At 41.6% G+C, this 24085-nt stretch overlaps 1 protein-coding gene across 1 annotated transcript in view; it reads left to right on the top strand.

Annotated features, from left to right (window-relative positions):
• The first annotated feature begins 228 nt into the window (after positions 1-228).
• The window catches only part of Cep152 (centrosomal protein 152), a 66787-nt gene continuing 42930 nt past the window's right edge, over positions 229-24085 (top strand). Inside the window, exons 1-10 of the mRNA XM_042687846.1 lie at positions 229-254; positions 3480-3573; positions 10337-10440; positions 10668-10740; positions 10836-11078; positions 12332-12497; positions 16067-16210; positions 17619-17758; positions 20813-21013; positions 23210-23357. Of these exons, the coding sequence (XP_042543780.1) occupies positions 3487-3573; positions 10337-10440; positions 10668-10740; positions 10836-11078; positions 12332-12497; positions 16067-16210; positions 17619-17758; positions 20813-21013; positions 23210-23357 (1306 nt within the window). The 5' untranslated portion in view covers positions 229-254; positions 3480-3486. The remainder of the gene's footprint in view (positions 255-3479; positions 3574-10336; positions 10441-10667; positions 10741-10835; positions 11079-12331; positions 12498-16066; positions 16211-17618; positions 17759-20812; positions 21014-23209; positions 23358-24085) is intronic.

The following is a 24085-nucleotide window of genomic DNA, read 5'->3' as shown; positions in this document are numbered from 1 at the left end:
TATTTCCTTTACTGTATGTAGTTCAGTCCATGGGCACCTGCCTCATTGAGGGGGCGGGGGCATGCTATATACTTGCTCCTTTTTCACTTCACAGTCTCTTGCCTTTGATCCTCCTGGATCTGTTTGTCCCACCAGCTGTCCCCAGTCCTAAACCCAAGGTGTTGACACCCATTGTTGTAAGACGTCCTGTTTGGTGTTTCCCTCCACCGTGGTCCTTGGTAATCTTGGAAACCAGTGCCTGATGAAGGATTGAGGTGAGGCGTCTCCCGCCAGGTGTGGTACATTCGGAAAGAAGTTTAACCTGTTTGCGGAATGAAGTGGAATTTCCTAACTTCCAGAAGCGATTCTGATACCCCCTCTACAGCCATCTACCTATTACATCTGGTTTTTTTTTTTTTTTTTTTTTGGGTCCGGTCATGGGGCCTGAACTCTGGGCCTGGGCACTGTCCCTCAGCTCTTCAGCTCAAGGCTAGCACTTGAGCCACAGTGCCACTTCCGGCTTTTTGCTTATGTGGTGCTGAGGAATCGAACCCAGGGCCTTGAGCATGCAAGGCAAGCGCTCCACCTTCCCAGCCCCTAGCTATTACATCTGGAGGTCATGAAAATGAGTCTTGATTTAGGTTGAATTTTACTAGATAACCTTCATAATGCCTTCCAGTTCACATGCAGTCCCTAGATGGGTAGTTGCATTCAGCTAAGGTAAGACGGTTTGATATTGAAGCCCATGAGCTTGTGAATACAGTCTGAAAGTGACTTATTTTGTGGGGGACAGTATCAGGAAGATGAATTTGTATTAGTTGAAGGTTTCCTACTGGTTGTCCCATTTGTCTTTGCTCAGATATAGGTGGAGGCTGGTTTTTGTGTGTTTACATCTAATTCATTAGTGCAGAAGTGAAAGCAGTTTAAGATTGCACAGGTGATAAGTATTAGAGCCAAAATTGAGCCCAGGTTGTCTGAATAAAGGTCTTTATTCCTTAACCTCTTAGCCTTATTGTGTCCTTTAAGGTCTATAATGTAAAGGCTCTTTTTTTTTCCCTTCTTTTTCTGTAAAGTTTCTGTTCTCCTTTTTAGTCTGGTGCCCAAATTAATTTGTGCCATGTATTTTCTTCTGCAGAATTTATTACAGTGCACCATTGCAACTATTTCTTTATATCACTGAACTGGTACCATGTCTTTCTTGCCTGCATGTGGGATATAGTGTGGATTCATTCTTCATGATATTCAATAAAATTTTATTGAAATAATGAATTCCTACTGGGTAACATTAACTCAGCAACTAGGAGCAGATACATTTTAATTCTGCTTACAGGGTGCTTATAATTTATTAAAGGAGTCCAAAACAGTACTACTTAAAAAGCAAAACAAAACTGGGATATTTTGTCCTACCAAACACATCTATAGTTTCTTTGCAAGGAGGGCAAAGAAAATAGGGACAACGCAGTCAGTGTTAAGTCAGTAGACTGATCAAAGTAGAACTAAAGGATAGATACACTTTTTTTTTTTTTTTGTTAGTTGTGGGGCCTGAACTCTGGGCTTGGGCACTGTCCCTCAGCTCTTCAGCTCAAGGCTAGCACTCTACCACTTGAGCCACAGCGCCACTTCTGGCTTTTTCTGCTTATGTGGTGCTGAGGAATCGAACCCAGGGCCTCATGCATGCAAGGCAAGCAATCTACCACTGAGCCATCTTCCCAGCCCTAGATACACTTTTTAATATTCTTTTTTTTTTGTTTTGTTTTTTTGGGCCGGGTCGTGGGGCCTGAACTCTGGGCCTTAGTGCTATCCCTCAGCTCTTCAGCTCAAGGCTAGCGCTCTACCACTTGAGCCACAGCGCCACTTCCGGCTTTTTTCTTTTTGCTTATGTGGTGCTGAGGAATCGAACCCAGGGCCTCAGGCATGCAAGGCAAGCGCTCTACCACTGAGCCAACTTCCCAGCCCCTTAATATTCTTATTAATGGCTTTGGAACAAAAATCCTTTCTAGACTGAAGATCTTAGTCAGCTATGTTTTCAAAAGAATACAGTATACTCAGTTTGCATTTTGATTTCTTTAAACAGTAAATCTTCTGAGTCAAGATACATGGAAATATTTACTAGTTTTACTAGTGTGGAATAGTATTTCCGAATTCAGAACTAGTTTGACTCAGGCAAATGTTTGTTTTTCCATATGTTAATATCAGTGGTTTTCAAGCTGGTTTTAGCAGTTCGTATTTTCACCAGCAGTTTATAAACCACACAAAATAGCCAACAATGGGTTTTACTGTTTTGTGTTTTTTTTTCCTTCATGTAAGTGGTTAAAAGTATCATTTTATTTCTTGAATTCTCCATAAACTCAGCTTTTTCAAGTTAATTGAACATTTTTATTTCTTATTTTTAATAAATTGTTATTTGTCCATTTTGAACTGTGTTTCCTTTTCCTTGCAAAATGTATCTGGTGAGACTGTTTTGCAAATACTTTTCTAGTTGCTAGAGTTTTATCTTTTGGAGGCTGGGAATGTGGCTCAGTGGTAGAGTGCTTGCCTCGCATGTCTAAGGTCCTGGGTTCGGTTCCTCAGCATCACATAAACAGAAAATGCTGGAAGTGGTGCTGTGGCTCAAGTAGTAGAGCACTAGCCTTGAGCTGAAGAGTTGAGGGACAGCGTCCAGGCCCAGAGTTCAAGATCACGACCAACAACACAAAAGAATTTTATTTTTTGACTTTGTTAGTGTTGTATTTTTGATACATAGTATTTGATTTATTAATGATACCTTTTTGCCTTATACAAAATTTTTGTGGTTATGTTTCCATCAAGTGTTTCCTTTATGAATTAGCAGAGATGGTATTAGGCCAGATAATCGTTGATACTTGGTCAGAATTGTTCAGTGTTTTGAAATTGTGGGGATTTTAGGTGCAGTATCAGGATCCTTGAGTGAAATTTAAGTAATTAACCTATCTGGGGTTTAAAATTCATCTCGAGTTCCTCTTCCCTGTGGAACTGGAACCTCATAATGATATAGTTTCATGTCCTTCACTTCTTAGAGTTTTTCCAGAATCTGATCTTACATGCTTAAGAGCAGGACATTTAAGTCCATTTTTGTTGTGCACTCTATGGTTTTTTTTAACAGATTGTAAATGATTTCTCGGGTAATCGTCATTAAGCTCAGGATTTAGAGACTTTCTCTTTGTAAAGCATGAAATTTGGGTTTGTGTTCAAACAATCGTGTAAACTACAGGGGATCCTGCCTGTGTCATGTATAATACATCAACTTTGAAATTTTGCTTGAGCTTATTCTCAAGATTTTTCTCTCTGGTATTCTTGTAGTTTAATTATCTTAGTTTTTGTATGTATAGTATTAATATTTTTTGTGTATATACTGTTTTTCATATGTGAGTCATGTGTATTTTCTTCCAAGGCTATTGTCTTTGGCATTGTATACAGCATCTCTTAGTGTAGTTCTGGATAGATGTGCATTTTAGGACTCAAACATCTTCCCTTTCCCATAGGAGGACCATGTCATTAGACTTCGGCAGTGTGGCACTGCAAACACAAAATGAAGATGAAGAATATGACAAAGAAGACTATGAGAGAGAGAAGGAGGTGAGTTACTAAGAAAAACAAAAAGACTCTAAACTCAGTCCTTCCCAGCTTTTCTTTGTGATCATCATGTATCATTTTGAGGGTATTTATTTTCCTTTAAAACCAAACAAGGCAAAATGCTGTAAGCTGATGGGTATTTGGACCCTTCAAAGGTGAATGAGTGCCTGTTACTCCATGAGTTACTTACTGTTGTGAATAGGAATGGTTGTTATAAGCTGCTCAGTCATTGGTAAAACCGTGGCTAAAGGCAGATGTCACTTAGGCATGCCAGAGTATCCATGTGCTTTTCTGCGTTTCCAAGAAATAGCTTGATTATTGTTCACCTAGAGAGGAAGCTTAACTTACATATGGAGAAATTTTGGAGCTGGTGGTTAAGGTAGTACTTGCTGTTGATGGTTCATTTGGTGGTGATATACTTGAAAACGATCTTGAGCAGAAAGGTAGGATGGTTTAAGGAGCAGATGGTGGAGAGAAATTCATACCTGGCAGTGGTCCCTCTTGGATTTTATGTTAGTAGTTTAGTAATAGAATACTACAGCTCCAGGGCTGGGAAGGTGGCTCAGTGGTAGAGCTCTTACCTTGAATGCCTGAGGCCCTGGGTTCGATTCCTCAGCACCACATAAGCAAAAAGAAAAAAGCCGGAAGTGGCGCTGTGGCTCAAGTGGTAGAGTGCTAGCCTTGAGCTGAAGAGCTGAGGGACAGCGCCTAGGCTCAGAGTTCAGTCCCCACGACTGGACCCAAAAAACAAACAAACAGAATACTACAGCTCCCAGGAGCTTGGAATGGTGCATTGGAGGGGCAGGATTCCATTGTACAGCTTTCTTCTATTTATTGACTGCCTTACTGATGTAATTATGGGAACATGTTGTTGTTTTGTTCTCATACTGGTAAGAGTTCTCACACTGACTGACAGTGAATTTTCTTGTCATTACCCAAGAAAATTCAAGAAATGATGTGTCTTAAAAGTTTTCATATTTTCGATCATATTTTGCATATAATTTCCTTTAGCTTTTTTTTTTTTTGTCGGTCATGGGGCTTGAACTCTGGGCCTGGGTGCTGTCCCTCAGCTCTTTAGCTCAAGGCGAGCGCTCTACCACTTGAGCTACAGCGCCCCTTCCGGTTTTCTGGTGGTTTATTGGAGATAGGAGTCTCACGGTCTCTCCTGCCCGGGCTGGCTTTGAACCGCGATCCTCAGATCTCAGCCTCCTGAGTAGCTAGGATTACCGGCATGAGCCACCAGTGCCCAGCTTCCCTTTTTGTTTTAATTTTTCAGATAGGGTCTCAAAGGTTAGCCTTGAACTACGATCTTTCTTTCTCTGAGCCTCTTGAGTAGCTGGGATTGCAGGCTTTTGCTTCTCTCCCAAATTTGTCTTTTGAGATCTTGTTACCTCTCTCTCTTACCCCTGGCCAGCCTCAAACTGTGATCTTACTGCCTTCATCTTCTACATGGGATTTACACGTGTTTACTGCTGTGCCTGGCTCCTTTACCTATTTTAATAGTTTCTCTGATTGCTCTTTGTGAGTTTCCCCCATTACATACAAGTATTTTTCCAAGAAACAAAAATACCAGCTTCTCATTGGCAGGATGAAGGTGTAGAAATAAATGAAATGTCACATAGATGGAGAGAGGAAAAGTGAAAATTGAGAGATTCAGGCTGATTCTGGCTTTGAAACTTACTTATTTGAAACTTTCATTTCTTATTGGCTTGTCCCTGTGTTCTTTGGCCTTTGCTTTGCTTACCTGTAAAAGGGACGGCTTGGCTTGGAGGAATGCCTGTGTCCTTTTTTTTTGGCCAGCCCTGAGGCTTGAACTCTGGTCCTGGGCACTGCCCCTGAGCTTCTTTTGCTCAAGGCTTGCACTCTACCACCTGAGCCATAGCACCACTTCTGGCTTTTTCTGTGTACGTGGTGCTGAGGAATGGAATCCAGGTCTCATGCATGCTAGGCAAGCACTCTACCACTGAGCCACCTTCCCAGCCTGTATTTGTAGCCCTAAACCCTATGAGACATTATCCAAGTGCAACTCTTACCTGTCTGATAAGTGTTGCCATATTTCTCTTTCAGATATACAGCAACCTAGGTAAGTTTTCCCCTGCCAATGCCAGGGAATTTAATGACTGAGATGGCCTTTTTTTGTTGTTTTTTCATTCTGAATATTTATTTGTTGTTGATTATGGGGCTTGAACTCTGGGCCTGGGCGCTGTCCCTCCTTCAGCTCAAGGCTAGTGCTCTACCACTTGAGCCACAGTGCCACTTCCAGTTTTCAAATTCAACAGATTGCTTTTCAACTGCAAGTAGTAATCTTCTCAACTGGGACATCATTGTCTTTCAGCTGAGATACCTTCTCTAGAAAAGACAAATTGTAAATCATTCTATATAAATTACTTCATATGTTATTTCCTAGAAAGAGAAAAGGTATATATGGGATGGAGAGGTGGGGGGAGACATGATTTATTAACTCAAAGAACTTCATCAACCAAACACTATGCAATAACCCTGTGAGAATGTACAACGGACAACAAAGTGAAGCTTTTATTAGAACTGTCAATTTAAATTAACTAAACGGACTTGTCTTTACAGCCTCTAATCCCTGACACACAGGAAAGCAAGCATTCTCAGATTACAAGCCACACAACTCCTCCCAAGAGAAAAGCAGAAAACTGAGTAGCCAACAGTCACATGCCTTTCAAGCAGTCTACCTAATACATCCATTTCTAAAAATGATCCCAGCATTAATAATAATAATACTTTCATAGACGTAAATTAAGTAGAATGTTTATTTTAATCAAAGCACCAATTTTAAAACATATCTAAAAAGGCTCAGTATGGAATTGATTTTTTTCAAAAGCCAGAATAATCTAGGGACTACAGCTTTAGTTTATAAATTTTATTGTTTAGCTCATGCTTGTAATCCTAGCTACTCAGGAGGCTGAGATCTGAGGATCACGGTTCAAAGCCAGCCCGGGCAGGAGAGACCGTGAGACTCCTATCTCCAATAAACCACCAGAAAACCGGAAGTGGCGCTGTAGCTCAAGTGGTAGAGCGTTCACCTTGAGCTGAAGAGCTGAGGAACAACGCCCAGGCCCAGAGTACAAGCCCCACGACTGACAAAAAAAAAAAAAAAAAAATTGACCTGATAGTCAATAGCAGGAGGGTACATTTTGATCGCAGGTTCGGATCTTGCTCTTGAATGACTTTGTTAGGAGGACTTTACCTGCTTTAGCTTCTTCCTGGAAGTCATAGAACCCAGAGTAAGAAAGCTTCAGCTCTGGGGCTGGAAAGGTGGCTCAGTGGTAGAGTGCTTGCCATGCAATGCATGAGGCCCTGGGTTCGATTCCTCAACACCACATAAGCAAAAAAAAAAAAAAAAAGAAAGCTTCAGCTCTGTCAGAGAATGTGTCAGAGGAAGTTTGTGAAGATGAACTAAGCTATTTAAAAATGTTAGTATAGGGGCTGGGAAGGTGGCTCAGTGGTAGAGCGCTTGCCTTGCATGCCTGAAGCCCTGGGTTCGATTCCTCAGCACCACATAAGCAAAAAGAAAAAAGCCAGAAGTGGTGCTGTGGCTCAAGTGGTAGAGCACTAGCCTTGAGCTGAAGAGCTGAGGGACAGCGCCCAGACCCAGAGTTCAGGCTCCACTACCGGACCCAAAAAAAAAAAAAAAAAATGTTAGTATATATGTAAACCACAAGACTAAATGCTATAGGGATATTTCTGTTCCTTCATAAGTCTACCTGCGGATCCAGGAGCATTTTGATATGTTGATTGCTCAGTTCAAATTAGTTGTCTTTCCCCCATGGGGAGCCGGTTTTGTTAATCTCAGAGAAAACTATCATAACTGCTAAAGTTATGCAGCTTTTTTTGTCTTTGTGAGAGGAGGGCAATGTACTGTGCAGATACCTCTGTTAAGAATCCCCTCAGTTACAAGGTTATGTACTTGAAGCTTGCTGAAGGTTTAGAAGAAAACATTCTTTCAGTGCAGGACTCCTTACTTAATGTAAGTATAACACATTGATTTTGTTTTTTTCCTGGTGTAATGTGTGGAATAGTGTTTATCTTTAAAGCAGTGATGCATAATTATAGACAGGACAGATGGGCTAATTTTCAAAGTCCTTGATAAAGGAGTTTTATTTTGTCTTCATAGAATTGTTTTGTTGCCTTTCAGTTAGGCTTGTGGTGTGTTTATGTGTCCCTCAGTTGTCTGTTCTTATTGGTGGTTTGTCTTTTTTGTTCTTTGTCTTTGGACCAACTCTGATTTAGTTAATTCTCAAAATGATTTTTTTTTTTGTCAGTCATGGGGCCTGAACTCTGGGCCTGGGCACTGTCCCTCAGCTCTTCAGCTCAAGGCTAGCATTCTACCACTAGAGCCACAGCACCACTTCCGGCTTTTTCTGTTTATGTCATGCTGAGGAATCGAACCCAGGGCCGCATTCATGCAAGGCATGCACTCTACCACTGAGCCACCTTCCCAGCCCCCTCAAAATGATTTTTTTTTCAATTGTTGTGCATGAGCAGCTACCAAGAAGTCAACAAGAAAAGTACAAGTTCTTGATTTTTAATTAAAAATATTTTTTCTTTTTTGGTCAGTTGTGGAGCTTGAACTCTGGACCTGGACGCTGTCCCTCCAGTTAGTTCTTCAGCTCAAGGCTAGCGCTCTACCACTTGAGCCACAGCGTCACTTCCGGCTTTTTCTGTTTATGTGGTGCTGAGGAATCAAACCCCAGGCCTCATGCATGCAAGGCAAGCACTCTACCACTGAGCCACCTTCCCAGCCCCAGGTCTTGATTTTTAATATCAAGTTGATTTGAAGATAAAGAACTTCCTTAGAAAGAATATCTTTCTTTTGTTTCACTTTAAAGAACCAAATAGATTGAGAAATCACTTTTTGAAAAATCCAGTGATGGTCAGAACTATATAAGGAGTGAGGAGGTATCTCCCATTCCACTGCATGTACCCCAGGCCCAACCCCACATTCTTTCTCATCAAAACTCAGTTGACAATTTGGCAACTACTTAAAGATAATAAAAAGAGGAAAAAGAAAAAGATCTCAGTTGACAATTTGGAACATTCAGAGCTTTGTTCAACTTTGTCTCTGGGCCTTTTTGTATTCAAGGATAGCACTCCACCACTTGAGCCACAGCACCACTTCTGGCTTTTTCTGAATAGTTTATTGGAGATAAGAGTCATGGACTTTCCTGTCCTGCCTGACCTCAAACCGCGATCCTCAGATCTCAGCCTCCTGGGATAGTTAGGGTTATAGGCATGAGTCACTGGTGCCCCGCTTATGATACATGTTTTAAGAAAAGTCTTTTCTTTTTCCTCTTTTTTTTTTTTTTTTCTTGTATCAGTCCTGGGTGCTGTCCCTGAGCCTTTTGGTTCATGGCTCGTACTCTACCACTTGAACCACAGCTCTACTTCTTGCCTTATTGAGGTAGTTTGGTAAATTATTAGATGTAAGAGTCTCATGGATTTTCTTGCCTTTAGCTGGCTTTGAACTGATACTCAGATATGTATAGTTTCTTTGCCTTTCCCTTATATCAATTGCAGACATTGAAAACCAAAAGAACTGCAAACCCAAACTCCCAGTCAAAATAACAGCAAAAGAATATCTCCCCTAAAGAAAAAACAGAACAGCTGGGTGCTGGTGGCTCATGCCTGTAATCTTGGCTACTCAGGAGGCTGAGATTCTGAGGATCGAGGTTCAAAGCCAGCCCGGGCAGGAAAGTCCGGGAGACTCTTTATCTCCAATAAACCACTAGAAAACCCGAAGTGACACTGTGGCTCAAGCAGTAGAGTGCTCACCTTGAGCTGAAGAGCGCAGGGACAGTGCCCAAGCCCAGAATTCAAGCCCCACGACCAAAAAAAAAGAAAAAAAAGAAAAAACAGAACCACAAAAGGCCGAAGCAATAAGAAAAAATTACAGTCACTTGCTATAGTCTATGAGGCATTGAATTTGAACTCCTACCATTCAGTTTTGCAGAATATTTAATGTGTTCAAAGTTAACGCATAGTATGGTTTTATGGTATTAACTTAGGTACTCTGGAGAGACTTAGTCACTTGTAAATTAAACGGATGCTTAGTTTCTAAGGAGAAGTTGCTAAAATCAGACCCACTATAAATCATTTAGCAATAAATTATTATTTGAGTCTCATGATTAGAAGTTTTGAGACACTTCATATTGGGATTTGAGGAGAGATAACTGTGGAAAATGGGATCCCAGGTGCTTTATTAGAGTGGAGTATTATATATCTTTTCATAATTGGAATTAGATGGCTGTGTACTAATTAGTCCCTCCCCAAGGGTTTTCCCTCACATTGCCAGGGCTGCAGTGGGACCAGGCCATCTGCTGCCCCTGCCCTTCTCACCACCTGGGCCGAATGCAGCTGGCAGCTCACCTTCCCTGTTGTAAGTCGAACCGTTGAGTCCCCAAGGTGTGACTACCAAAGCAGATCTGCCCCGTCTGACACAGTGCCACTGTGGTCATCATTGTGACTGGCTGAATTTGTGTATGTGGTTTTAAATCTGACACCCTTTGTAGAAAAAAAAGTCTTTTACTCTAAAACCCAATGTACATATCCCCCTCTCCTCAAGTGAAATGCTGAGCACGATTCCTGTAGAATGTTAAGAGATGACTTAACTGGAGGCTTTAGAAACTTGTCTCACTTGTAAGATCACACTTGGCTAGCTCCAAGCCAGCTTTTTTTTTTTTTTTTTTGCGGGGCGGGGGGCATCTGCTCTGACACTGATGAGATTTTCCTGACTCAGTTGCAGCAATTACTCACAGACCTCCCCCATGATATGCTGGATGACGAACTTTCCTCTCCGGATCTCCACTACTCCGACTGCAGCGAGGGTGGCCCAGAACGAGAGTAAGGAGCTGCTGCCAGTTTCTCTTGTTGTGGCATCCTATAAGTCTTCTTTGGGTTCTAACGTTCATGAGTAGAAAATTGCTGACCCATTTGTAAAAGGTTGAGAGAAGGTTGAAGGGAAAACGGCAATTACTAAACAACACGTAGTAGAATCTTAGGGGTTCTTTGTGTTATCTCTGTCCAAATAAATGGGATTCCTTAAATCTAAAGTACTGCTCTTTCTTAAGACTTCATCCTCCTGAGCAATTGGAGAGAAACTGGAATGAGCACCAAGTGCTGCCCAAACCTTCGAGTGTAAATGTAAGTATCTGCTGTGACTTCTCTGAGGGTTTGAAAATAGACCCAAGTGCTTTCCTCTTATGTGTGTTACCTAACAGGAATATAATGCAATTCAGGGTTTATTCCTTGGCGAGAAACATGGCAATGGCTGGGAAGAAAATCAGCTTCCTGGATACCATGATGGAGAAGGTGGTGATGAAGGCGGAAGTGGATACAGTCCTCCCCATAAACATGAGCAGGCTGATTTGTATCACCTTCCTGAAAACTTTAGACCGTTTACCACTGGTCAGAAGCAGGAACTTCATAACCAACCAACCGATGTAATGAAATTTTCAGATCCTCAAAGGAACCATTTTCAGGTATCATGGGAATCTGATGTTCCAGAATTTGTGTGTATATATATACTTTTTTGGTGTGTTTTATATGTTTTAGAAAATTATAGCCAGGGCACCAGTGGCTCATGCCTGTAATACTAACTACTCAGGAGGCTGAGATCTAGAGGATGAGGATTTAAAGCTAGCTCTGAGCAGAAAAGTCTCTCAGTCTGAAATTATCCTTATTTACTGTTGCTTCTGTTTTTTTTTTTTTTTTTGTAGGTTGTGGGGTTTGAACTCTGGGCCTGGGCACTGTCCCTGAGCTCTTCAGCTCAAGGCGAGCACTCTACTATTTGAGCCATAGTGCCAATTCTTGTTTTCTGAGTGGCTAATTGGAGATAAGATTCTCACAGACTTTTCTGCCTTGGGCTGGCTTTGAACTATGATTCTCAGATCTTAGCCTTCTGAGTAGCTAGGATTACAGGCGTGAGCCACCAGTGCCTGGGAGCTTCTGGTTTTTATTACTTTCTTGTGAGAAGATGTACTCTTGGTATCTTTTTTTTTTTGGTCATGGGGCTTGAACTCTGGGCCTGGGCATTGTCTCTCAGCTCTTTAGCTCAAAAAGAGCGCTCTACCACTTGAGCCACAGCGCTATTTCCAGTTTTCTGGTGGCTTACTGGAGATAAGAGTCTCATGGACTTTTCTGCCTATGCTGGCTTTGAACTGTGATCCTCAGATCTTAGCCTCCTGAATAGCAAGGATTACAGGCATGAGCCATCAATGCCCGGGCTTGGTATCTTAATAGAGTCATTTAAATAGTCATTTTATGTAGATGAAATCATTTACTCAAATTCCTTAGAACAGATCTTAGATCAGACACTCAAAGTAAATACCTGTTTTGTATGGTTTTATAGGAGTCAGCAAGATGAATGCTAAGGAAGAAAAACCACTATTTTTTTCTCTGGGATTGTTTAGTGAAGTAAGGCCTCAGGATATGTTACTTTTTACAATTTCTCAGTGACAAGAAGTGCCTTATTTTGCTAGTTGTTGTTATATGTCACTTATCGACAAGATATTTTTATCCATTCAAGGAGGTTATTTTTATTGTATAATCATGCAATGTGAAGAATGAAGGAATTAACAGTATTAAATTATTCCAAGCAAAGATGTCTATAAAAAGTTTGTAACTGTACTCCAGTTAGCATTTATAGCGTGAAATCAAGGAGTCTAATTTAGATAATTTTGGACAAAATCTCCACTAATCCTAATAAATCATTTCATTTTTCATGTTTTCATAGCAATTTGGTTCATCACAAAGTCCCAACGGTCAAACTCTGGAACCATATAAAGTGATATATAAACCATATCAATCTTCTGTTCAGAGCAGTAGTTCACCAGGGCAGGAAACAGCTGGAAGCGATAGATTTGAAGGCTTGCAACAACAGTTTTTAGGAGCTAATGAAAGTAGGTGTCATATTTATATTTATTTTTAATAATGTAATTGGGAGATTTTGAACACTGGCCGTTCGTGGGTTATTTGTGTGTGTGTGTGTTGAGTGTGTATGTGTATGTGCATGCATTTGCATGTATGTGTACATGTGCCAGTAGTGGGGCTTGAACTTAGGGCCTGGGTGCTTTCCCTTAGCTTTTTTATTCAAGGCCAGTGCTCTCTACCACTTGAGCCACAATTCCACTTTTGCCTTTTTGGTGGTTAATTGGAGATTAGCGTCTCATGAACTTCCCTGACCAGTCTTGGAAACATGATCCTCAGATCTCAGCCTCCTGAGTAGCTAGGATTATAGATAAATGTCACCAGCATCTGGTTCCCAAAACTTTAAGTATGACCAAAGAATTGTCTAGCTATTTCAAAAGGGCCCTTGTTTTTAGAGATTTGTACTGAACTGGTTGTGAATCTGAGCTTTAGTTCACAATAATATATTGATCTCAGCATTTGGGAGTCTGGCGCAGGAAGATCCTGAGTTGAAAACCAGCCTGAGCTGCATATAAAACCTTGTCTCCAAAAACCCCAGGGCTAGAAATGTAGCTTAGTGGGAGAGTGCTTGCTTAGTACACACAAGGCTCTGGATTCGCTCCGTGGCACCACAAGAAGGGAAAGATATAAAGGTTGTTGGGGAATAATGAATATTGGTTGGGAATATAGAGACGCAAAACTGGCCATGAATTCATCATTGTTAAATCCTGAAGGTGGGTTCTTGGGGTTCATTTTGCTCATCTCTCTACTTTCTTAAAATGTATATGAAAATTTTCATAATAGTTAAAATTTCTCAGCTGTATATCATAGTCATTCTGGTTTTTAGAATTTTTTGTGAGCTTCCTGTGTTTCTTACTGAAGTCTACTTTGGCAAATGCGATAAAATTTTCTCATCAGTCTCAGATTTTTCATTTTATAAAAAGAATTTAATCAGCTATTATTTATTTATTTTTAGCCAGTCATGGGGCCTGAACTCTGAGCCTGGGTGCTGTCCCTCAGCTCTGCAGCTTAAGGCTAGTGCTCTACCTCTTGAGCCACAGCTCCACTTCTGGCTTTTTTCTGCTATGTGGTGCTGAGGAATCGAACCCAGGGTCTCAGTATGCAAGGCAAGCGCTCTACCACTGAGCCACCTTCCCAGCCCTATTGTCTTATTTTTACATTTGACTTTTATGTTTTAATATAATAAATTTTTTTTTCTGTTGGTTATGAGGCTTGAATTCAGGACCTGGAAATTGTCCTTGAGATTTTATGCACAAGGCTAGTGCTCTACCACTTTGAGTCCCCACTCCACTTCTGGTTTTCTGGTAGTTAATTGCAGATGAGTCTCACGGGCTGACTTTGAACCATTATCTTCATACTCATCCTCCTGAGTAGCTATGATTATAGGTGGGAGCCATGCCCAGCTTAATAAATTACTTTAGAATTTACATCTCAGGCTCAGTCACAATCCTAGTTGCTCCATTTTTTTCTTGGTAGTTTATGTATAAATATGAAATAAGAAAAGTGCTGAATGTAGTTGGCTCTTGCCTGTAATCCCAGTTACTTGGAAGGCAGAGGTAGGAGATTGTAGTCTGAGCCGGCCTGACCCAAAGCCTGAGACCCTATCTGAAAGACAAACTAACGCCTGAAGGTGTTAGGAATGTGGCTCAAATGGTACAATGCTTGTCCAGCAAGCATGAAGCTCTGAGTCTAGCCTCTGGTACCAACCAGAAACAACCCAAAAACAAAAGTACTCATAGAAAAAGTACTACAAGAAAAATCTGAGATGAAGTGTCAGTTTTAAAAAAAAGCAACCAAGAAACCCCAAAATGCTGCAACCCTAAATTTGTACAGTGACTATCCTAAATTAGTTTATTGCCATGCACTCTAGCATATTAAATAACTTCCAATTATTTTGCATGTTGAAAAACCAGAGTGTGGTTACAGTTTGTTTTTCTCCTTAGTTGGGGAAAAGTTGTGCAGGATACTCCTGGTTATCTGGGTTAGGCCACAAAACACACTGGATTTTCGTGCTGTGACATTGTAGTGTTGCTTCCCCTAGGGTCCAGGATGGCTTTGGTGGGGGTGGCCCAGAACTTTTTCTGGACAGAGTCAATAGCAAATGTGAGAGCAGCCCCGTTCTGCTCAAATGTTCTGTCCACTGTGGAATTAGGTCTAATTGGCTAATGGTCTAATTGGCTTTAGGGTGAGGGTGTAGACGAGGCAGAGGTCTTACATCTGTTTACTATCCCAGTTACATTTTCTTAAACTCCCATGTTTGAAAGTTAAGTAAATAACATAAGGTTAGGGCTGGGAAGGTGGCTCAGTGGTAGAGCGCTTGCCTTGCATGCATGAGGCCTTGGGTTCGATTCTTCAGTACCACATAAGCAAAAAAAAAAAAAAAAAAGCCGGAAGTGGCACTGTGGCTCAAGTAGTAGAGCGTTAGCCTTGAGCTGAAGAGCCGAGGGACAGCACCTAGATCCAGAGTTCAGGCCCCATGACTGGACCCCCCCCCCCCAAAAAAAAATAACATAAGGTTAGTTGTCAAGTTTGCTGATTAGAGTTTTATAGTCATAGAGTTTGAAAAAGCAAAGTAATGAAGAGTTTGGAGAGAGATGGCGCTCAGATATCCTAACTGCTGTAAGGCCTAAGAGATATTTCCAGTATTACATTTTTGTTTTTTTTTTCAAATTTAATCAGTGGCTCATGCTATAATCTTAGCTACTTGGGAGGCTGAGATCTGGAGGATCTCAGGTCCAGGCTATAGTCCTGACATAAAACACTGAGACTCTCTTATCAGAGAGAAGCTGGCTTTGGTGCTTTGAGCGAATCATAGCTTTGACCAAGTGTAAAATAAGATAAGGGGATTGAGATCCTGACTGTGGTCTGAGATGTGGAGGGGTAGAAACTAAAGACTAAAACAAAACAAACCCCACCCCAAACCAAAATAAACAGCAAAACTCTTCTTTAGAATAACCAGTGCAAAAAAAAAAGAAAAAAAAGATGGAGTGGAGGGGGGGGGGGTTAGGAGGGTAAGCGTGGATGGAGTGGGTGGGAGGGGCCTGGAAATCTAACTTTGGAGTAGAGTACTCATCTAACAAGCTAGAAGCCCTGAGTTTAAACCCCAATACCACCAAACCAACTAACTAAAGGACTGAATTTTTTTTTTTTTTTTTGGGTCCATTTGTGGGGCCTGAACTCTGGGCCTGGGCACTGTCCCTCAGCTCTTCAGCTCAAGGCTAGCGCTCTACCACTTGAGCCACAGCGCCACTTCCGGCTTTTTCCTTTTTGCTTATGTGGTGCTGAGGAATCGAACCCAGGGCCTCAGGCATGGAAGACAAGTGCTCTACCACTGAGCCACCTTCCCAGCCCAGGACTGAATTATTTTGTTACTATTCTTTCTTGATTTTTTTTTTTTTAATGTTCATTACAATCTGTGGAAGTGATTTCATAATACTGTGCATTGTGTCCATAATCTGAAAAAAAAAACACCCTTAATGACGGTATACTTATACTTTGGTATGTGTGTTTTTCTCTAACAAATAACCTTTAAATTCCAAAGCAGGTTCTCCAGAGAATGTTCAGATTATTCAGCTTCAGGTTCTGAACAAAGCCAAAGAGAGACAGCTTGACAACTTGGTGGAAAAACTAAATGAGAGCGAGCGCCAGATTCGATACCTGAATCATCAGCTGCTGATGACCCAAGGTAGGGTCCAGCGGCTGTGGGCTCTGCTTTACACTCAGCTACCCCGTGGCTGGACAGCCTTTCCTACTAAACTCACTTGATTGTGTTACTTGTCTATCTTTTCTGTTTCTAGTAAGCTCATTGGACTGGGTCAGAGTGAGTGAGAGAAAACCTCATTACTTCTGGGTCCTTGGCCTTGGATTATTTCCTTTGAGAACATACTATTCTGCAATTCTTTTTTTCCCCCCATCTTCTTCTTGTTCTATATTTTACTGCTCCACCTCTTTTGGGCTGTTAGACTCAATGAGCATTATTTAACTTTCTTGAGGGCATTCTGCCTTAAAAAAGATGTTTATCCCTTATGTCATTACCTTGGACAACGTATTCTAATTCCCAGAGTGATTTGTTTAGTTTGCAGTGCAACATTTTCCAAGCCTACAAATCAGCATAAACATTTTAAGCCAAGGAAATTGTGAGAGGCTCTGAGTTGCCATAGAAAAGGTTGCCCTATCTGGTGTGATCACTTGGAGGAAGTTCAGCTTCTAATCCTAACCAGCCTGCTTCTTGAAGGCTACAGGACTGTGGTTCATGTTGAACTTTCATCTGTAGAAGAATTTTGTGACTGAACTCCAGCTCATTTCACATTTAATTGAGAGTGAAAGGCTCTTTTTCTCTAATACTCATGAATTCTTTTTTTATTTTGCTTGTGGGACTTGAACTTGGGACCTGGGCTCTGTCCTTGAGCTCTTTGCTCCAGGTTAGCACTCTACCAATTTGAGCCATAGTGCCAATTCCAGTTGTCTGGTGATTAATTGCAGATAAGAGTCTCACAGACTTTCCTGCCTGGACTGACTTTGAACTGTGATCCTCACATCTCAGCCTCCTGAGTAGCTAAGAATATATGGGTGAGGCACCAGCTCCTGGCAAAATTCATTTTGAGGGAAGCTGTTATAACAAAAATGTGGGAAGAATTTAAGACTAGGTTAAAAAGGCCATTGCCTGTATGGATACAGGGCAATTGGCTCTGAGATACTTTTTCTTTTATTGACAAACTGGCCTCAGCTTCCTGCCTGCTGGGATTCTAAGTGTGCACCACCATGCCTCGATCCTCAGAGCTCTATTTTTAGTTAACAAGGATATATTATATCTGTGTAGCCTCTCAGGTAAACAAATGCTGAAATTATTAAGATTTCTGGCCCCAGAAAGGGGTGCAATAAAAAGAAATTAAAGGCAGTGATTCTGTTGCAATGTTTTTGGAGTCTTGAAAGTAATTTTTATTTTTATAAATCATTCCTTTTCTGAATTAGCTAACATTCTTTTGCCCGACTTATTCAGCAATGCTTCTTTTCTATGGTAAAGATCTCTTAGGAATTGTCACAGTTAGGCCCTCTTTACAGTGACATTTTCCAAAACCTTTTCCATGCCCTAGATGAAAAGGATGGTTTGACCCTCAGCCTTCGAGAGTCACAGAAACTCTTCCAGAACGGAAAAGAGAGGGAGATCCAGCTTGAGGTACAAGTGAAATCACTGGAGACCCAAATACAAGCATTGAAAGGCAACGAAGAAAAGGTGAGCCATTTATCTTTATGGTCAAAACTTGTTGCATGACATTTACTTAAGCACCCTCATGATGAGGAAGGATTAAATTTAGAAGACCTTACGTAGCTTCCTCCACAGCCTGCTTCTCTTCCTCTTCTCTTGGAGGGGGGTGATGACATCTGCAGGTGTCTGGGGAAAGACCTTGGCTCCTCTGCTCTCCTCAGCTAGCCAGCTCTAAGTTCTGGCGATGTCTATACGTCCATCGTTGTTGGTAGTGGTGGTTGTGGGGCTTGAACTCAGGGCCTGGGGTGCTTTCCCTCAGCTCTTTTGCTCAAGGTTACCGATCTCCTACTTTGAGTCACAGCTACACTTCTGGCTTTCTGGTAGTTAATTGGAGATAAGATTTCATGGACTTTCCTGCCCAAGGCTGGCTTTGAACCATGATCCTCAGATCTCAGCCTCCTGAGTAGTTAGGATTACAGGTATTTACGAGCCACCAGCGCCCAGCATGTCTCTAATTTTTTTCTTCTAATTGTAGAAGTCTCTCAACTACACTTTGATCTTACTTTTCCCACAAGTTCTCTTGGAGCCAGCTGAGTAATCTTTCTAGAATACAGTTCTGATTTTGTCATTCCTTGCCTAACGCCTTTCAGTGACCCACTTTCCCTGTGGGACAAAATACCATGTGAAGATGACCGTGTGGTCTTTGACTATGTAGTTGTGTATCTGTCATCATTTCCCTGGAACGCACTGACTGTTGGTTCAATAAGCCCCATCACAGTTGTTGGCTTTTTTTTTTTTTTTTGCTTCTTGAGTTTTTCCTCAAGCCAAGCGATCCACCTGTATTATAGCAGTCCAGGAACAACTCAAAGATTTCCGTGGGCTGCCCTTATCTTCATAACTTATCTAGCTTGGTGCTTGGTACTTAGTTGGTGATCAGTGTGTGTTGAGTGAGTGTTTCTTTTCTTATGTATTTCTGTTTCTGCCCTGTTATAACTGGTGCTTTACCTTGTGTTTTAGGATTGGAAAGGGGGACCTCACTACTCTTCAAAAGTCTGCACCTTTTTCATCTGTATATTCCAAGTGTATAGTTTCCTATTGTTACCCTAAGAGATTACCATAATTTTTTTTTTGTCTTAATCATTTTGGAAGATGGAGATCAGGAGGATCAAATTTGAGGCAAGACCTCATCTCAACCACCAAACTAGGCATGGTGGCATGTGTCTGCGATCCCCACCTACTTAGGAGGCATAGACAGGAATTTGAGATCAACCTCGGGCAAAACTGGGAGATGCTATCCAAAAAATGTCAAAGGGCAAGTTTATCTTATAGTTCTGGAGGTTAGTGGTCTGATAAGGATCTCACTGGGCTAGGGTCAAGGAGATAGCAAGACCACGTTACTTTCTGGAACAGAATCCAATCTTTTCCAGCCTAAAATTTTTTTTTTTTTAAATTCTAAACGTGATATACAGAGGAGTTACAGTTACATACATAAGATAATGAGTACATCTCTTGTCGAACATTATTACCCTCTCCCTCATTTTTCCCTCACCTGCCCTTGTGGCCACCTAGTCTCTCTGATTACACCGGAGAATGCAGCACATTCTTATTTTAAGGTCATCTGATTAATACCTTTAATTCCATCTGCAGCATTAATTTTCTCTTGCTCTGATGCATAACATAAACCAGGTGGATTAGGAAACCCTTTGGGGGCTTTTGTTTTTCCTGCAGTACCAGCTGTGTTTTCAATACTTTGTTTTTAGCAGGGTGGGTAGCACTTACCTGTGGTCACAGCCACTCAGAGACAGTAGGAGGATCACTTGAACTCAGGAATTTGAAGTCATCTTCAGCAACATGATGAGATCTTGTCTAAAAAGACAGAAACTGCTGAGCTTTAGTGGCTCACTCCTGTAATCCTAGCTACTCAGGAGGCTGAGATCTGGGGATGATCACAGTTCAAAGCCAGCCTGAGCTGGAAAGTCTATGAAAATAGTATTTCCAATTAACCAGAAAAAAGCTGGAAGTGGAGCTGTGAGCTTTGACCAAAAAAGCTCAGGGATAGCTCCCAGGCCCTCAGTTTAAGCTCCAGGACCAGCACAAAAACAAAGAAAAACCCAAACCAAAGACAAACACAAACAGAACAACAAAAAAGTTTGCATTTAATATATGACCACTGGCAAGTGTTACCAGCTTTTCCAGGTGCAGTTGTCATTTTTCTGTGACCTAACAATTGAGTTGCAACACACTTTGCTCACAGAGCATTGCACACAACACTGTTAACCTTACTCCGAGCAGCAGATTCCTTGCCTGACACCCACATTGCTGTTATGCTGCGTAAAATCCTCTTTCATACTCCTCTGGTAACTATGGAATCTTTGTTGTTGTTGTTGTTGGTGGTGGTGGGGCTTGAACTCTGGGCTTGGGTGCAATTCCTCAGCTCTTCACTCAAGGCTAGCGCTCTACCACTTGAGCCACAGCGCCACTTCCTGTTTTCTGAGTGGTTTATTAGAGATAAGAGTCTCATGGACTTTCTTGCCCCAGCTGGCTTTGAACCGTGATCCTCAGGTCTCAGCCTCCTGAGTAGCTAGGATTACAGATGCCCAGCTAGGAATCTATATTTTCAACAAGTATCATATCCAGCAAACCAGGGCCTTCGTATGGGCAGCAGCTAGGGCGGTTTTAAGGAACAAAGGCCATGAGGGGGAGAAACCCCTTTGTGTGTGTGTGTGTGTGTGTGTGTATATATGTGTGTATAGATGTGTATATTTGTCAGTGTGTGCCAGTACTGGGACTTGAACTCAGGCTTCTCATTCTCTCCCAGCTTTTTCACTCACCACTTAGTTTCTACCACTTGAGCCACAGCTCTTCATTCAGCTTTTTGTTAGTTTATTGAATTTGTTCATCTGGGCCGCCTTTGAAGCTCCATTCTCAGATCTCCTCTTGAGTAGCTAGGATTACAGGCATGAGCTACCAGCACCTGGCTTGCTTCTTTACTCTCATTAGAGCCTAGTTGAGTTTTAAAGTCCATGGGGAGCACAGAGTTTAAATACTGTTAACATGGATGCCCTTTGTGTATTGGACTAGATGATCAAGAAGTCCAGAACAACTGAAATGGCTCTGGAAAGCTTAAAGCAGCAACTGGTTGATCTTCATCACTCTGAAACACTTCAGCGAGCCAGAGAGCAGCATGAGAGCATTGTTACAGGGCTCACAAAGAAGTACGAGGAGCAAGTGGTGTCTTTACAGAAGAACTTGGATGCTACAGTTACTGCACTTAAGGAACAGGTTGGGCTGATTTCCCACAAGCCACTGTTAGCAACTAGTAAACCTGATTATTTTTTGTCACTGATACTTTGTGACTCCTCAAACAGAAATCTGGATGTTTTTACAAGGTGTTTAGATTTGAAGACTTAAAAGCCAATTAAAAAAATCTGTAAATATATCCTGAGTAGTAGATATAGTTTGTTTTTTGGTCAGGCATGGGCCATGAACTTAGGCCCTGGGCGCTGTCCCTAAGCTTTTTGCTCTCAAGGCTGGTGCTTTGCCACTTTGAGCCACAGCTCCACTTCCAGTTTTCTGGTGGTTAATTGAAGATAAATTTCACAGACTTTGTTGCCTGAGCTGGGGCTGGCTTTGAACTGTGATCCTAAGATCTCAGCCTCCTGAGTAGCTAGGATTACAGGTTGAACCACCAGTGCTCAGCTAATAGTATACTTTTGAAACGCTACTTGGTTAATACTTGCTTAGTTCCTGTGTTACTAGTTGCTCATGTTGTCTGAGAATGAAGCATTCTGGAAGGATGGAGTATACTGCAGGCTGGCCAGAATCTGGGCCATTGTCCTGGGAGCTTTCCTTGCATCTCCTGGCCTTTGCCTAAGGAAATGGTCCTTAGGAAAACAATTTTGAGAATACAGGTTGAATATTCCTAATCTAAAAACTAGAACTCCAGTATATTCCATGAGGCTGACAAGACACCTCAACTGGAAGATTCTATATTTGACCTCATTTTGATGGTCTCTGTCATGCAGGGCCACTAAAATACTGTATGAAGTTGCCTTCTGGTCACATAATGTATGTATGAAACAAAAACTTATTTCATGTTTAGACTTGGGTCCTATCCCCAAGATAATCTCATTATGTATTTGCACAAAATCAAAGAGTTTAGATTAGGGATACTCGATCTATAAAGCAGGAAAGAAAGTCTAAATTCCTTTTAATCTGAAATTTGAGCATATTTCAGTCGTGTGTGTGTGTGCGTGTGTGCGTGTGTGTGTGTGTGTGTGTGCGTGTGTGTGCGTGTGCGTGTGAGCGTGTGTGTGCATGGCATGTGCACAGACATGCTAGTACTGCAGGGCCCTTTTTTTTTTAAGCTGAGTATGGCACAGTTTATCGGGCTCTGCATAGGCTTGCAGAGTTGGATGAGAGTAGGTGCACTCTCCACTGATGGCTTCTTCTACCTGGCCTTCAGACTCTCATGGCTCATTATTCCCAAACATCTGTCTGTCTTTGTGGGGTTTTGTTTGGTTTGTAGTGCTGGGGATTGAACTGAATTGAATCGTATGATAGATACACACGCTACCGTTGAGTTATATCTCTGGCTCCACATTCCACACACACACTGGCACAAACAAGCGATTACTATTTTGTCATCTGTCAAGTGTTTATTGAAGCACTTGCTGTGTTTAAAGCATTGCAGACTCCTTTGAGGAGACAGAAAAGAGGAATAAGATGTGTCTAACGTAGAATGGGAATAGAGGAAATAGATTCAATTTAAATGAATTTCAGGGGAAGGACAGGACATTTTTGGCTACCCTTAAGTCCTGAACAGAATGAGCTTTTGACTTCTCAGACTAGAATAAGTTTCCATGAGGTGATCTCTATCCTTGCTGGATTGGGATAAAAACTCCATGATTCAAATGGATTTGCCTTCATCTGTGTCCCTACCTACACTGATACTGACAGCATGAAAGGCAAATAAGGCAAACATTCCCTTTGGAGGAATAAATCTAATTTTAGAATAACAGCATTTCGTGAATGTGGACTAGAAGGGGACTTTGGAAGTCATCTCCTTCATTCTTTATTAGCAATATTGCAAAAGGAAGAGACTGAGAAGTTGAGCCTCACCCAAGATCATATGTGTGTTTTCCTGCCTTTGTGCATTTGCCCTATCAAAATTTAGTGTGTGTTAGAGCTGGTCACAAGATGACTTCTTTCTTTTTTTTTTTTTTTTTTTTCGGTCGTGGAGCTTGAACTCTGGGCCTGGGCGCTGTCCCTCAGCTCTTCAGCTCAAGGCGAGCGCTCTACCACTTGAGCTACAGCGCCACTTCCAGTTTTCTGGTGGTTTATTGGAGATGGGAGTCTCACAGTCTCTCCTGCCCGGGCTGGCTTTGAACCTCGATCCTCAGATCTCAGCCTCCTGAGTAGCTAGGATTACAGGCGTAAGCCACCAGCACCCGGCTAACATGACTTCTTTCTGTGTAGGAAGACATTTGCACTCATTTGAAAGATCAGGTAAAACAACTGGAAAGGAATCAAGAAGCAGTCAGATTGGAGAAGACGGAGATCATTACCAGGTTGACGAGAAGCCTAGAGGAGAGTCAGACCCAGTGTGCCAGCTTGTTGCAGTCAGGTGGGTATCTTTGTGGGCTTATATCTCTTCAAAGAGCTAGGGAGAGAGTTATTGGGCTGATGAAGCCAGTGTAGACCTCAATCATTAAGCTGGGCTTGACATTGTGTACCTCTACTCTCAGCTAACCAGGAGCATTGGTAGGATTGTGATCTCTGAGGCTGGTGAAGAGTCAGGAGATCCCATCTGAAAAATAACATAAAGCAAAAAGGGATAGGTGGTGGAATATCTGCTTAGCAAGCACAAGGCCGTAAATTTAAATCTCAGTACCACTTAAAAAAACCAAACAAAACTACGGTGATATGCAGAGAGAACATACAGGAAGAGACCATTTATGCTGCTTTTTAATTTTTTTGGTGCTGGTCCTAGGGCTTGAACTTGAGGCCTCGATGTTGTCCCTTTTGTGGTCAAGTCTAGCACTTTACCACTTGAACCACAGCTCTACTTCCAGCTTTTTGGTAGTTAATGGAGATAAAGAGTCTCATGGGCTTTCCTACCCGGGCTGGTTTTGAACAGACATCCTCAAATCTCAGCCTTCTGAATACTAGGATTATAGATATGAGCCACTGGCACCTGGCTCTGGTTTTTTGTTGAAACATTGTTATATACATATAAAGATATAGCTCATTTTTATTAGGTATTTTGGAAAATGCAAGAAAAATGTAACATAGCAAATAAAAATCACCACCCATTATACTGCTTAGAAGTAGGTATTGTTAATGTCTGCATGA

This window comes from Dipodomys spectabilis, unplaced genomic scaffold, assembly GCF_019054845.1.
Source record: "Dipodomys spectabilis isolate Male_0828 unplaced genomic scaffold, ASM1905484v1 ptg000108l, whole genome shotgun sequence".
NCBI lineage: Eukaryota > Metazoa > Chordata > Mammalia > Rodentia > Heteromyidae > Dipodomys > Dipodomys spectabilis.
The sequence above is the reverse complement of the archived record's forward strand: the minus strand, read 5'-3'. Positions and strand labels throughout refer to the sequence as shown.